We start from the raw sequence: 16,283 nt of genomic DNA, 5'->3' as shown, positions 1-16,283 counted from the left end.
CCATAAGTCTTGAGTTTTCTTTTGATTATGTGTTTTACACCGACGCGTCTGGGCGGTTCTCACCTTCAGCACCTGCTCTAGGTTCTCCAGTTTGCCTTGGAGCTCAGTCCTCTCCAACAGAGCGCAATCTCTCTCCACTGTCACAGTGTACAGAGCCTCCTGCAGCTGTTCATACTCACTTTTCACCTGATAGAGAGAGAGAGAGAGAGAGAGAGAGAGAGAGAGAGAGAGAGACAGAGATTATTTGAGAATCTCTTCAGGCTTGCCCTCTGTTAGAAAGGCCGCTCTATCCTCCCAAAGAACACACATAAGAGCCATGGCCTAATGATTTGCAGACGTTTGCCACACTGGTACAAATGCAAATGACACATTTCAAGGTCCAGTCCCCCCATCATTCCCTGTTTTCTCTCTTAGGGTCACATTTAAAAACAAAACAGCAAGGATAAAACAGCACAAATATACTTTATTTGCTACTACTAACTATCTGGACCCACTGACCACGAGCCTAACAGGTGAAACTATCAGCACGCTTTCATTAACAGCAGGATGTCCCGACCAGGAAAGCTCCAGGCACATCCGCTCCACTGTCACCTATAAGAGGTTCCCCCAAAGGATTCAATTATGCTATTAAATACTCTGATCAATTGAAAATGACATATTCTGTTTGTCTCTATCCACTGATATGTGATAGACGGAGCATGCGTAGTCAGCACTGGGCTGTGGGGTGAGAGCGGTGTTTTTAGAGAGCGAGAGCAGAGGGGTTGACGTCCTGTATCGATCGTAGCGTCAGTCATGATAAAAAGCTGAGCTGTCAGAGACAGAGGCAGAACTCACACTCCACGCCTGTCCAATCTGACACTCATCGCTTATCTGCAACCTGACCTGAAGTGAACACCTACTGCAACAGCAATTACAGCTGAATACGCTTGTTCTAGAGGAAATATGTTTGACCTATTACACTTGTATTGCGATTCTTATGACATTCAACCGGCATGTTGTTGTATAGTGATGGTGGTGTTGAACAAACGACCTCCGTGTACAATTTTAAGAGAGCTTTTCATAATCGATCATACTTCCTTTCAATAAATATTATTTTTTTGTGACGTGATATGGGATGTTGAAATACACAATGTCTTTGTAATTGTATATGACGATTCAGAAACTTCCTTCACCTTTGAAACAACTTCGGCTATCACCAAGGTCATGTGGGCAGTTAAGAATTTCTAAATCATTTCACGATTCAACTATATCTAATCAAAGGCCCGGTTTATTTTTAGCTTTACATATCGTGCTGTGAAAGCGGTTTAAGGCACCATGCACCGTGTTTATGTTTTAGAATTTACAAAATTTGCATACTTTAAAAGAAAACATTCATTCAAAAGTGCAAGGGAAAATTACAGAGACACAGGTTAAGCCTAGTTCTAAATGAAAAAGGATTTTAAAATGGAGAAAACCAATTTACTCAGTAATTCAGTCGAAGCCTTATGTCAAGGCCTTGTGTGCACTTAAAAACAGTGTTTTTAGTATCACTCAGATACCATTATATATTTTATTAATATTTTGAAATAGTCTTTTATTTTTGTGTTTTCTGTTTTTAATTACATTTTCAAGATTTTTTTAAGTTTTAATAATTTTAAAATTGTGTTAATTATAATTTAATTTAATTATAGTTAATTTGTCTATATGGTTGTTATTATATATAAAAAAATTAAATACATTTTAAATGCAATTTCTTAAATCAGTTATACTTAGGGAAAATACAATAAATACAATTAAATGCAATAGAATACACAAACGAAATCAGTGGTCTTTATCAGAGAACCATTACTATTTGATCACAATCATTTTCTTAATAAATATTACAAGATAAAATGGATAGGTATTAAGAAATATTAAAAGTGCTCTTTTTCACTCATACGTTTTTATTTGATTTTGTTATTTGAATTGATTTGATGTTTTACAAGAGCGAGCGGTGTGCAATTAAGTGTGATGAGTTTTCTGAGATGAGTTTTCAGCTGTTTCTGGAATATTGTCACGGACTCGGTTGTCTAGACGAGGTTAGGAAGATAACTTCTCCAGTGAGGAACAGATTTTAATGGCTCTGCGTGTGTAAGCTTAAAAAAAAAAAGTCGTCTATCCAGTAATGCTGAGCCACAAACAGACTGGATAGACACAAGCTGAGTAGATGGAGCAGCTGCCATCTTGATGACTGTCATTGTGAGTGCTGGGACAGAGCTGCAGATTCAATGATGTCTCACTCTGAAACAGCTATTTGAGATGAAGGGGAGGGATGAGTGGGGGGTAAACTCACAAAATAAGTGATGCATGAAGGACCATTCTTTTCAAGCAAGAGCAGGCTCACATGACTCAGAGACGTCACACCATCACAGCTCTCAGTTTAGCATCGTAACATAAGGAGCTGTTGTGCTATAGTGTAGGCCAAAATATAAAGCCTCATTGAAACTCTGCTGCCTGTACACACACTACAGTATCCGTGAAACCTACATTAAAGCAAGTTCTTACAATTGTGAGCGTAATTTTTCCTGATTGTGACACTTGATTGTAAATAATTTGCAGCTTAAGTATATTGTATTTGCGGCGGAGCGGATAAACTATACTTTAAAAATAATAAACTGCTTAGGATTTTCTTTTCATTTATTTATTATCAGTATCAACCTCCCAAGCTATATAACATGAACTTTAATGCGGAAGTAAAATTTGATTAGAAGACGTATATTAAAGCCACTCTTTGTATGAACTGCGTTTTTAACGTGTTTTAAATTAATAAAAATTTAGCCTCCCTGCTTCCACTCTTCTGGGAAGGTTTTCCGTTAGACGGGGAAACACAGCTGCAGGGATTTACTGTCATTTCCTCCCAAGTTCTCCTATAATGAGCTGTGCTCCTGTACGAGCTCCTTACTTCTGTTGAACACCAAAGAACATATTTTGAAGAATGTCGGTAACCAAACAGAAGGGGGTAGCCACTGACTTCCGTAGTATTTTTTTCCATTCTGTGGAAGTCAACGGCTACCATCTTTGTCCATGTGGCATCGGTGGTTCAACCGTAACGTTACGTGTCGTGATACTCTTGTAAATATGTCTCAAAGGCCGAGAAGGAAGAGAAATAATAGTTAAATAAAGTTATTTTTGTTCCCTTTGGGCACAAAAAGTAATCTTGTAGCTTTGTAATATTTAGGTTGAACCACTGATGGACTATTTTAATGATGTCCTTACTATCTTTCTGGGCCTTGATTGTGGTAGTTGTGTCAGAGTCAGAAAGACCTTAATTTTTAGAAGATCTTAATTTGTGTGAATCATGACAGAATATACATTTCTGGGGTGTAATACCACTTTAAGCAAATCAAATGCATGCAGTATGTTACTAGAAATCAAACCATAAACTGTGGAAAGTGTACTTCATTACTTATGAATATCCCACTTACAGACCTCCTGATGATTTTGAATTACTAGGGTTCTTTTATTTCTGCTGCCTTTTCTATCTCTCCCTCTTTTCCTTCCTCTGTATTGCTATAGGCCTCAAAGGTACTGCATTCATAAATGACTAATGAGGGAGTAGGGATCCTGTTTTGCAACAGCGTTTGACAACACACCTACTCGGACGTTTCGGACACGGCCTACCTTCGAACAGCTCAGCAGGAGGACACTGCTCTGCCAGGATGGGATGCCAAGATGTGCCTCCAACTAAACACTGACACAGACATGACTAAAAGATTAACTATAAGCAGGCTATAGGGGTGCTGATGCTAGCGGGCATAAATCTGAGATAACACATCACACTTGCAGGTGTGAGACAGAACTAGGGGAGATCAGAAAAATGCACATCCAAGACCCAACTAGGTGATTATAGTTCACAGGAGCAGCATCGAAAGACATAAGTAATGGAGCCCAATGCATACATGCTGCTGTATTATATAAGTCTAGGACAATTCCATATATATATTATAATAATTATAATAATAACTGAACATTATTTATTGTTGTTAAAATAAGTCCCTTACATTTGACAATAATATAAAAATAAATAATGACAAAAAAAGGATTAAGCAACGAAAGCATTTTCAATGTTGATGATAATAGGAAATGTTTTCCAAAAAAAAAAAAAAAAGTTTCACATATGCAAGTGTAAATAGATTCTCTCATTTTACATTTTTAATTCATCAAACGACAAAAAGCATCATGATTTCCTTTAAAAATATGAAGCTGTGTTCTTAATAATAATAATAATATAATAATAAGCATTTTTGATACCAATATTGAATACCAATAATAACTGACATCAACTGAACACCCCATCCAAAAATGACAAGCAAAACATTTATATTTACAGATTAGTTGTTATCTAGCACTGAAGTATATTAATAAAGAATGATATTTAGAGACTGCTGTGTTTGGTAACAAGAACGTAAGTGATATGTTGTGCTTTTTATGCGAATAATATATGTCTGTTTGATGGCAGCTATGGTCCATCAGTGGCATGACAAACCAGCGCTTGTAAACACGCTGCTGCTCAAGCATGAATCCAATCATGTTTTTATAAAATTCTGCTATTACAAGAATGTAATATCTGCCAGTTCCAGAGAGCAGCACTTCTTCATATCCACTCTTCAGATGCGACAGACCCTCGAAAAAAATCTTACACATACACGCGGGAAACTGACTTGCAATGTCTTGTTCAACAATGTTTCTTGACGCTGTCATAAACCTCCTTCAGGAAATTGCTTTTCCATGACTACACACCACAGACCCTCACCTCGAGATCAACATCACAAGCGATATTAACTTCACTATCCAGGAAATTACATTTTTAAACAACACACAGAAACTATACAGAGTAGACAAACGGTGGATCAGGAAAAAATAAATAAATAAATAATACCAAGAGATAAAAGGAAATAGATATATGCGCTTTGAATCAGGAAAGCTCCAGTTCTTTCTAGCACGCTATTACAGACAAAGCTTAAATACTGTGTATCTGAACACAGCACTATTCTAGATATCATTACTAAAAACTGCTAAATAAATGGCAATAAAAAAATATAATAAAATAATAATAATACATTATCTTCTTTCAGCTATTTGGCAAGACAACATTTCTTATTTTTATTTTATTTACCTTAAAAGTAACTAAACCTAAAATCAACAATTAATATAATATTTATATAATAATAATAAAACTCTGAATATAGTGAAAAGTGAACATAGAAATACAATTTATTTCAAAATATTTACAAGAGCTACAGTCGTTTATTGGAACATGACACAAAAATAACCCTGATTTGCAAATTTAAAGCTAATATTAGATAATAAAATGCAGATACATTATTTAACAAGGTACAGTATGGTTGCCCATGCCACTACAGATCCATTTTACACATGGAAAGACAGGATTAACTTGGATTCAAGGAGCACTGCTTCGCTCAGTCGTTATTCGTGGAATGTGCTGTCATTATCTGAGACGTTAAATCATTTTGCAATGAAGCACAGACTCGTTTGACTGTTAAAAAGTCAGATAAAAATAGTAAAGTACTAACTGCAAAACCTTCTTAGTGCTGACAGGTATTTAGGATCCAAATTGTAGTTTGCTGCTTTTTTTTAATAGAAAATAAACACATTTAAACTGACATTATCATTGAAAATAACTTTTGTATATATTAAGAAAAAATAAAAATATAAATTAAATTTATATATTAAATGCACTAAATAATTTATATGACTACTATATAATTTATACAAGTAGATACAATATTGCTACTCAAGAAACATTGACTATTATAATCAGTTGAAAGTTTTAAGTGCCGCTTAATATTTTTGGTTGAAATCATGACACATTGTTTTCGGGATCCTTTGATAAAATAAAAGCTAAAAAAATATTATTTGGGATCTTTTGTAATGTCTTCACTGACACTTTTGAGCAATATGCATCCTTGCTGATTAAAAAAAAAAAAAAAGAATATTTTCTCTGTATTAACTAAAACCAAAATCAATCAAATCAAAACCACCTAACCATCTCCTCTTAATCTTTACTGAAACTCAACTTTGCAGACGCACGTGTAACTGTGATTGATTCACCCTCAAGTCAAACCTTATTCTTCCAGAGTTTCTCCTTTAGCATGAACTAAAAAGCAGCATGACATTTATATCTCGGCACAAATCCTCCATACTCATACAGTGTGCGTTTATACCGCCATTCAGTGATGAACTCATCAATCTCACGAGTGAGTGGGTGGTCGCTGGCATGCTCCGGCGGGGCAGAGGGACTCGGTGGATTGAGTTAGAGGATGCTGAAATGTGTGCCGGGCAGCTCAAGGCCTCCAGCTTTATGAGGAACAATCCTCCACTTCCACTCAAGTGGTAAAAACACCATTAGTGCTCTCCACCAGGGAACAAATGATAGCGCGAGCGGATTACAATGCCATTGTCGCGCGTGTGAGCGAGTGTAGGCGGCGAGGGTTTACTATCTAGCCGTAAGCCACAATGAGACGGACTGCTTACCTGCTCATACTTTGCTGCCTTCTGGGTATCGTTGAACAAGCGGAGATTCAGACGTGCTTTCTCCTGCAGAACATGCTGAAGCTCACTCTCCTGCCGAGACACACACACACACACAGAAATGTTAGATTCGCACTTTTGTGGTACAATTTTTCAAACGCGCTTGCGTCTAGCAGGAATACTCACAGGCACACACTGATAAACACACGTTTAGACGGCAGGGTGTATTCCTGGTAAGAACAGAGAGTTTCCAACACAGCTAGTGTTAGTCAATGCATTATTCATTTTGAAGAGAGCGAGACGGGGAGAGAGTGAGTGAGGGAGTGAAGACGGTAAGAGAGAGACGCTGCGGCCCATCTGTCTTAGAAAGACTGACACTGAGGGTTTGAACTACAGAGATCAGTAGTCAACTGAAATCATGCCGTCTCCACACAACACGTCTAGAACAGTCTACACACACAAGGAGAAGAAAAACAGGAGAAAGAGAGAGTCCAGCACTAAATCAGCAAAGACTAAGTTACACCAAAAGTTGTTTCAGAAGAAGAGAATGGTATTACATTTTGAAGCAATATTATTAAGAAATTTTTATTATGTGGGATGAAATGCTCAAATAAAGCGCACATTTCACTTTTGTAATTTATTCCTTTTGGATACATGTCTGATTCTAAATGCATTATGAAGTATTGCAGGAAATTATCTTTTTTATTTATACTTTAATTGCAATTTTGTTTTTGTTTTTCTAACACAAAAATAAATATAACACTTTTCCCTGATTTACCAAAAATGTGTTCAATTTAAAAGTCTTGTCAGGTTTATTTACAATAAAAACACATTAAAAGATGAATTACTTTCATCCAAAATACTAATTAGTTATAATTTGACTTTTTTTTTTTTAAATTGCCACTATCCTAGGGTGTACCCGTTTCTCTCTCTCTCTCTCTCTCTCTCTCTCTATCCATCCGTCCATCCATACACACAGTATGTATACAATTTTTAATATACAATAATAACGTATAACTACACTTTTATACTAGCTGTTACTAAAAAAACTTTAACAGCTGTTTCAAATCAGCATATTAGAAAGATTTCTAAAGTATTATGTGACACTGAAACCTGGAATGATGGCTACTGAAAAGTTTTGCCATAACAAGAATAGATTATATATTTACATATATTTTAAATAGAAAAAAGCTATTTTACATCACAACAAGGCTACTTGTCCAATTATTTTATTTTTCAAAGGAGCAGGAGTGATCTTGGTGAACACAACACTACTCATCAAAACATAAAAAAATTTTAATTTAATTTATTTTAGTGCAAAACATTTGTTTTATTGGTGAATACTTTTTTAATTTGTACTAGTGTGTTCATAATTAAGATAATACCTTAAAATAACATGATGGGGAACACCAATTTTTAATATCAAGGAGCAAAATGAACTGTTTTGTACAGCCATACAAATAGCTGGACGCGGATGAGACCGGAAGCTAGGCCATTTTTGCATCAGGAAAAAGGTAGATAATTTGACAGATGTTGCACTGTATTGTCATATCAGTGAAGCTCACTAAACTGAAATCAAAATATAATTGAGAGAGACAGACGGAGAGGAAGCAAGATCGAGAAGTACAAGAAAGTAATGCTGATGAGGCACTACCCAGGAGAGGAGAGAAGCACACAACACATCAGACAGCATGCTGTACACCTTCAAATAGCTCTGTATAATTAGGTTAACTTCTCAAATGATTGGTTAATCTTGAATGCTGCAGAAAATTTGCATACGCCTCCTAGCCAAACCCCCATCCTACACCGCTTTCTCCCTTCACTGCAAGAGAAAAACTTAATTACACTACACCAACATCCACGTGGCCTGACGCTGAAGTCGCTTACTCAAGTTATCTTCAGGCAAAAGCCACAAATATGAGTATTCGTGTGTTCGTGTGTGCATCTCCATGTGTGTGTGGCCTCAGATATGTCCGAGCATGAAAATATTAACTTCCTGGTTTATGTTCTACAGAAAAAAGATGCATCTCTCGTGGTAAAATGCATATATTTTCCTTTGTTACATCTATAAATCAGAAAAAAATGATCTTTTACTCTAATAAAGCTCAATAACAAGTAACGTAATTGTGAATGAAACGTGGAGCAAAATAATAAACAGGTTTAAACGTTAGTGGCTTTCCGTCATACAAGCACACATACACTCTTGCCTCATAACAGAGGTAAGATCACCTCCATTTCTCTCCATTCACTCTCATCGAAAGGCCATTGTCATTTCAACTAGCGTCAATTCGCTGCAGTCACTTCCAATCTCTCCTGAGCTGCACACGATTGCATTGGCAGCCCACTCTCTGAACATCGATCCAAAAAACTCTGAACGGATGATAGACTAAGCCTCGATTGACCCGGTGTGGAGGAGAGAGAGAGAGAGAGAGAACGAGAGCGCTAATGATTACAGATTAGACGCATATAAACTTGATTCACATCGAATGTGTAACGCTAACAAATTGCATGAAGCAGCCCAGGAGACTCGGCGCTGTTTCTGCAGCACCATCATTTGCATGAGCAAATGATGAAAAAAACAAATGGTAAAAAAAAAAGGGAGGGATGCCATGAGGGAGGTCGTTACAAAAACATTCTATTCATTCTGCTGGAAGAGCCTGCTAATAATGTATTTGAAGTGAAGCATACACTAATTACACACACACACACACGCACGCACACACACACACACACACACGCACGCACGCACACACACACACACACACACACAAACGCGTTTTGTATCTGGAACCCTCTGCTCTCTGCATCAGAACACGTTTTGATTATGTTCATAACAACATACTAATGTTAATAATGTGATATTAACTTTTGTGCTTGTCTGTATTAAACTTTGTGTTGCACAAAGAACAGTAAGTACATATAGTGTATACATATATAATTCCTGCACTTCTCCCACACACATGCACACAAAAAACTTAAGCACATCTCAGGTATATAAACAAATAAAAGTAGATAGACGTATAGACACTACAGATAGACAGAAAGACAGACAGATTAATCCTAACCTAACTGTTTGCATATTACGTGCAAAGTTTATAAATTGGGTAGAAAAAGGCGCACAAGCAACAGGGATGACCGCAAACTTGAGAATACTGTCAAGCAAAGCCGACTGAAACACGCGGGAGAGCTTCACAATGACTGCACAATGGTTGTCACAGAGAAGAAGGGACTGTGACTCAAACTAGATTTAGTAACATGCTAAAAAACTAATTAGCAGTCACGTAGCAACAGCCCGGCAACCGCTTTAATGATATGTGATGAATTTTGCATCGAAAAGCACCATTACGGGACTGATTGCATTCACGCAAAGAGGTCACAATGAGTGACTGAAGTCAGAGCATCAAGTGTCACCAGCTCAGACGTTTTCAGGAAAAGAGCTACCAAGCCACTTTTTAAAACAGAAACAACGTCAGAAGCATTTTACCTGGGCTAAGGAGAAAAAAAAAAAAACTGGACTGTTGCTCAGTGGTCTAAAGTACTCTTTTCAGATAAAAGTTTTGTATTTCGATTAGATAGATAGATAGATAGATAGATAGATAGATAGATAGATAGATAGATAGATAGATAGATAGATAGATAGATAGATTAAAGCTTTTATTGTATTTTTGGATGGTGTTGTAGCCAGACATCCTGCTTTATGGAAGATGTCCAGTCGAAGAGAGGGTAATGGATGTCAGGCCCTTCCAGGAAATAAGCGGCACTGACCTTTGAGACGACACAATCTGTTCTGCTTGCTCGCCAAACACCCCTCTCTTTGCAAGCACTCCATTCAAGAGATAGCTAGCATATTCCCATTGACACCAGAATTCATGCTACAATGAGCCTGAAATATGGTAATACTGAGATTATGAGTTTATGACTAAGAAAATGTGGGCGGTGCCTCCCAATGCAAAATTCATCACATATCATCAAAGTGGTTGCTGTGCCGTTGCTACGTGACTGCTAATTTGTTTTTTAGCATGTTGCTAAATCTACGGTTTGATTCGCATTCCCTTCTTCTCTGTGACAACCGCTCAACAGAAGCATGACCTTAAAATCGAACGAGTCCCGTCGGCAAAGTCACGCCAGCCACTTCAGCAATGCACATCTACATACTAAAAGTTATACCAGAGGCACTTTCCCGTCTGTATGTTTACACAAAAACAGAACAGTGTTATGAATTAAAAATGGTATAGCCACAGCGCTAATCATCTTTGACCCAATTAATGGGCAAATAATAAACATACAATTTGCATATGCTTTATTGAATATTTGCCAAAAGCAAATCAGAATGTTTGATGCTCTCATGAATAATCTCTGATCTAATGCTTTAGGTGATGGTCCTACTCCAAATTAACCACCGGCATTTCTGGCTCCAAGAAAGCATGTGCTTTCCACTCAGACACAATGTGACAAATAAGGACATGGAATACTGTATCTCTTTGTCATTTTTATTTTATAATTTTTTTTTATCATATTCATTTAGACACTTTTTTAAAATAACATTTTTATTCAGCAAGGACGCATCATTAAAGATCTTTATAATGTCTATTTGAAACAAATGTTGTTCAATTGAACTTTCTATTTATGGAAACATAAGAGAATAATTTCTACACTGAAGTCTGGAGGAACAGCAGTGGAAATTCTGCTCTGCCATCACAGAACTAAATTATATTTTAAAATGCATTTATTGGAAAACAGCTACTTCAAATTGCAATTTTTTTATAATATAGTTTTACTGTATCCTGTGATCAAATAAAGGCAAATTTGTTGATCATAAAAAATAGATTCAAAAATATAATCTTCTATGAAATAGAAAATAATCTTTTTCACCAAACGGCTATTAAAGCTTGAATGAAAATATGGCTATAAAATAAAATTAAAATGAAAATAAATATATAATAACGATGTTTAGGGAATGTTTTCCTCACGGCTGAACACAAGCAATTATTATACAACAGTAAATTATACGTAATGATTAAAATTAAAAAAAGTTCACAGGAATGAATAAAACTCCAACGGCGAATCAAACTCAACTCTGACGTTGATTTTTATAAATCAGAGACGCTCTTAAAGCTGTCATAGTTGCGACTCACAAGACAAGGATTGCAAAAGTAGTATGACAAGGCCTTTGAGAAACTTAATGGCCCAGTAAAAAGAGCATTAAAATGTCAGTAGTGAAAATATCACCCAGCTCTATTTGAAAAGTGTCACAGAAACAACAGTTTGGGAATCATTCTTGGATGTGCATGAAATCACACATGCATGTAGCTGCATATGCGTAAATTCATAAATCAGATGTAAATGCGATTAGTGATTAAGAAGAGAGGCAGATGGTCCCCTCAGAGAGACCGTCCCCAATCCCACCTTCCAAGACACAACACCACCAGCGACAGGTCACTGTTCCCATACAAAACAACAGCAGTTACGGTGATAAAAGTGCAAAATGATAGGGATATGGGGATATGACGAAAGCGTGAAATTAAAATCTAAAGCGTTCTTTTCCCCTAGAATCGCTTTTGACGTCATGTAAGGACAGCATGTCTCTTTTTGTATTTTCCCCATTAATTCCTATTAGCCTTTCAGTAGGGCACAAAATAAGCACAAAAGCAGCTGCTGGAGCCGAGGGGACAAACAGCTCGCTCTGCCGCTAATGGACACACAAAAACATGCAAGTGTATGTATACTCACAAAAAAAAAAAAAAACAACTCAGGGCACCTCATAGACTGTCCAAAGGCTGGCAGACACAGCTTTTAGGTAATTGGGTTTGGCCCTTGCAGCTCTGCACTCCGTCTTTTAACACGGTGTGCTAGTGAAGTTGTACGCTGGAAACATTACGAGACTGATTGCATTTACGCAAAGAGGTCACGGGAGATAAAAATATGCACTCGGATAGCATTTTAGAGTCTTTCGCTAGTAAAAACTTTATTTAAACGCCTTGTAATAGCATCCTTTCAGCGTAATGCACTGTGGAGACCTTTAGCCTGCTTTCAGGTGCTTCTTCTCGCGGAGACTGATGGAATTTTCCAGCAACTCAGTTTTCGATGTAGGCTTAGAAAAGATCTTTTGACATCAGGTTTACTCAGTGTTATTAAAACATTACCCTGCTTATACAAATAATTGGATTTATATCTGTAAAATACCCTTTTAAAAAGTTGTTCAAGTAAGTAAGTTCCCTTACTCTATGCAGTAAAACATAATAATATCTAATCTAATTAATATATCTCTTAATATTCCCAGAATACTCTGCTTCCCAACTTTTTTAGTAATTTTGTATGCTAACATTATTTCACGTGCATTTTGTTTTTTACTGTCCTATATTCCCAACAGTCGCATCACAAAAAAACTGACTAGTTTAGTGCTCGGCGAAAGAGGAAAACACTGAACTCGTGGTTCATAACACCTCAGGATCTTCATCTGGAACGGCGTGAAAAATGCTGATGTTTCAGGTGTAGTTCACTCATTAGGGGATGTGGGCTGGCAGATGCGGGAGTTTGCATGAACGTTCTGCCAAGCCGCAACAAACAATGTTTAATAAAGAAGCAAAAAGACTTCTGTCAGGCTTTGCCAATGTTTGTTTTTGTATAGACCCGTCAGGAGACTAAGCTCCGTGTATTTCTGCAGTCGTTACTGTGAAAATGGAGCCTCCTGTGGTATACAGAGAGCCCCTGTGGAGAGAAACAGTTATACTGCTGATTCACACACACACTGTGAGACCTACCGAGACTCGCAAGCATTTTTACCTAGCTATTTAAATGTGGACCACTTATTTTGTTTTGAGGAAGCAAATGAAAATCATTACAAACCACCCAAAAGTCGCCATTTCACATTTGAAAATTTACACTTTTTCTTTTCAAATTAAACACTATTCAGCAAGAATGCACTGCATTAATCAAAAGTGATATTAAACACTTTAATTGTGTTCTAATAGATTTCTATTACATATACGTACATGCTGTCCTTTTGAACGCTGTATTACTCAAAAGCCGCTTTTTCCGCTATCGGGCCGAACGGTTCTACGGCTCCGGTTGTGTTTGTACGTGAGCCTGGAAAGTCACGGCACGCGGTTGGACAGGCGCACTAAACCTTGCTGTGGAGTGTGTGCGCGCGCGCGTGGCGTCGTCACTCAGGATCTGTCACGCATTAACCAGAAATCCGTTATCAGCCCCGCAATGGAAAATGAAAACGTAACTGTATCGGCCGGCTCGGATCGATGCGCAATGGAACGGTTCTTCAAAGACAACCGTTCGGCCCGATAGTGGAAAAGCGGCTATAGAGTCCTGAAAAAAGTATTAGAATTTTCCTTTGCACACCTTTTTTCAACATTGATGTTAATTATAAGAAATGTTTCTTTAGCAACAAATATTATAATGATTTCTGAAGGATCATGGCACTGAAAATTGTTGAAAATATTTGCATGGCAGGAATACATTTTGCATATTTTAAAATATATTTAAAAAAACTAATTTAAATGATTATAAATCATATTTTACAATATTCTGATTAAATATATTTTTTGTCAAATATATGAAAATCTCAAAAGCAATTAAATAACCAACTCCATGCAAACTGTTCTATTGAGATGTTTTTGTCTAGTTTTTTTCATAATAATACAATACAATAATACATTACACTATTAAAATAAACCAAAGTTTAACGACTTTTTTCCACCTCAAAGCTTATATTAAAAAAGACTAAATAATGGCAAATAAATAAACTGTATTATTACACTGCTCTTAATATATATTAATATGTTATTCCGGTAATAATGTGTCACTTTATTAGATTAGTGGACATTAGATTTTCTAATCACCCTGTCAGTGTTTATTCAACTGCCTAGATATGCATTACAAAGAAAGGTACATTTATTGTAGATATAATATATAAATATAATACCAGTATTATCAGTTAGGATCAATCTTTTTATCCGAGTATCAATACAACACCAGCACTGAGAGTAGAACTACTTAAACAGCTTGTACCCTTGAATTCACAGCATATGATACAAGAACTTATATTCAATTAATTCCACAAAAGACCAAAAACCAGGAATCAAATGTGAAACTCGGGGCATGACCCACTTAAAAGGTCTTCCTCAGCTCTAAAAAGCCTCGGCAAAGCCTCTCTCATGTGTAATGGATGAAAAGTCTTTCCCGAACGCTGAGGTGAGAGGAATACAGAAGAAGAGAGAGGCTGTTTAAAAGAGCTTCCCTGGCAGTCAGGGCCGATTAGTCTCCGTACGTACACCAGCACTCTTTATCTCTCTCACTCTCCCTCATCTTCCTCGCACTCTCTCTTTCCCCCTCTCTTGCGCTCGCTTTTTTGTCCTTCTGCTCGCTTTGTTTCCCCTGACAGTGGACCTTGGAGTCAGCTCTGCATGTCAGCTATGTGAAAACAGCGAGAAAAACCGAGAGATAGTGGGAAAGAGAGCGAACGCCCTTGAGAGTGTAGAGTATGTATGTGTGCGGAAGCAAAGCGTCTCCGACATCCGCGTGTTTCGGTCAGGCAAACACCTTGATCAGCAACTGTTTTGTCCCCAAAACGTTCGCCCGGCATCAAAATGTAGCGTGCCAGTCAAAATCCAGTCTAATTATTACACTAAAGCACGCAGTTCTCAAGGGTGGGCTGGCAGAAGTGGGCCACTTCCCACAAGGTTGTTTGATCCCTTGTACAATCCTGCACCACCTACAGCACCAAATGTTGAGAATTTAAGCAACGCATCTTACATGCGCTCTGGTCACTGTTAAAGGAGACGTTTTTTCAGTTAAGAAAATCAATAAATGTAAACTAATGTAAATTATTATTTAATTTTTGATAGAAACAAAACAAATGATAAAAAACAAGGCATTAAAGAATTTAAAGAACTTTTTTAAAAGCAAATCTTAAGTAAAAAGAATTAAAAAAATGGCCTGTATGGTCTGGTTATTATATTTATATGTTATATTAAACATGCTATGTTTATATATTAAGTATATTTATACGGACATAAATTATATGAATATAAATATATACATATAAATATTTTTCAATATATATATATATATATATATATATATATATATATATATATATATATATATATATGTGTGTGTGCATTTATATATACATTATAAATATACACAACACACTGTATGTAAATAAAAACTTTTATTTTGGATGTAATTAATCATGATTAATTGTTTGACATCACTATAAATAAATAAATAAATATATACATACATTAGGCCATCTATATGGCCTAATTTGGCTTTATTTATTACATATTTATTACATTGATTAAATTATATTTTTACCATTTAAATATTTAGTAACACAAATAAATAAAATAGTTTTTGTTTATGTCACATATTTAAATATGTTTGCAACACTTTGGTATTTAATTACATAAATTAATGTCAGTATTTAAATAAATGCATACAATACAAATAAATATATTTATTTGGCCTGGTTAGTTTATTATAGTAAATAAATATGGCCTTGCCTTTATTATTTAAATATGACATTAAATATTTAACATTTATAATTTTTGTATGTAATGTAATAAAGTAATTACGTAAATAATCAAATACATCTATTTAGTATTAAATACATTAGTATTAGTACATCTATTATATTTGTATATTATATCAAATATGTATATTTAAAATACACTTTGATTTAAAAAATGTATAATAAAATAAAAGCACGAAGCATGTAGACTAGCTCTCATATAATGCAAGGTTTTAATCATTAA

At 36.0% G+C, this 16,283-nt stretch overlaps 1 protein-coding gene across 32 annotated transcripts in view; it reads right to left on the bottom strand.

Annotated features, from left to right (window-relative positions):
- LOC122350471 (RIMS-binding protein 2-like) overlaps positions 1–16,283 on the bottom strand; it is a 104,042-nt gene that overhangs the window by 40,748 nt on the left and 47,011 nt on the right. For all 32 annotated transcript variants that reach the window (XR_006251602.1, XR_006251603.1, XM_043246969.1 and 29 more), the window contains exons 4-5: positions 6,514–6,603; positions 64–186 (exon numbers count right to left, since the gene is read on the bottom strand). Coding sequence is in view for 30 of the 32 variants with exons in the window: in XM_043246969.1 (XP_043102904.1) it covers positions 64–186; positions 6,514–6,603 (213 nt within the window). In the remaining 2 variants the exon portion in view is untranslated. The remainder of the gene's footprint in view (positions 1–63; positions 187–6,513; positions 6,604–16,283) is intronic.

Source organism: Puntigrus tetrazona, chromosome 8 (genome assembly GCF_018831695.1).
Source record: "Puntigrus tetrazona isolate hp1 chromosome 8, ASM1883169v1, whole genome shotgun sequence".
Taxonomy (NCBI): Eukaryota; Metazoa; Chordata; class Actinopteri; order Cypriniformes; family Cyprinidae; genus Puntigrus; species Puntigrus tetrazona.
Note: the sequence above shows the minus strand (reverse complement) of the source record. Positions and strands in the feature narration are given on the sequence as shown.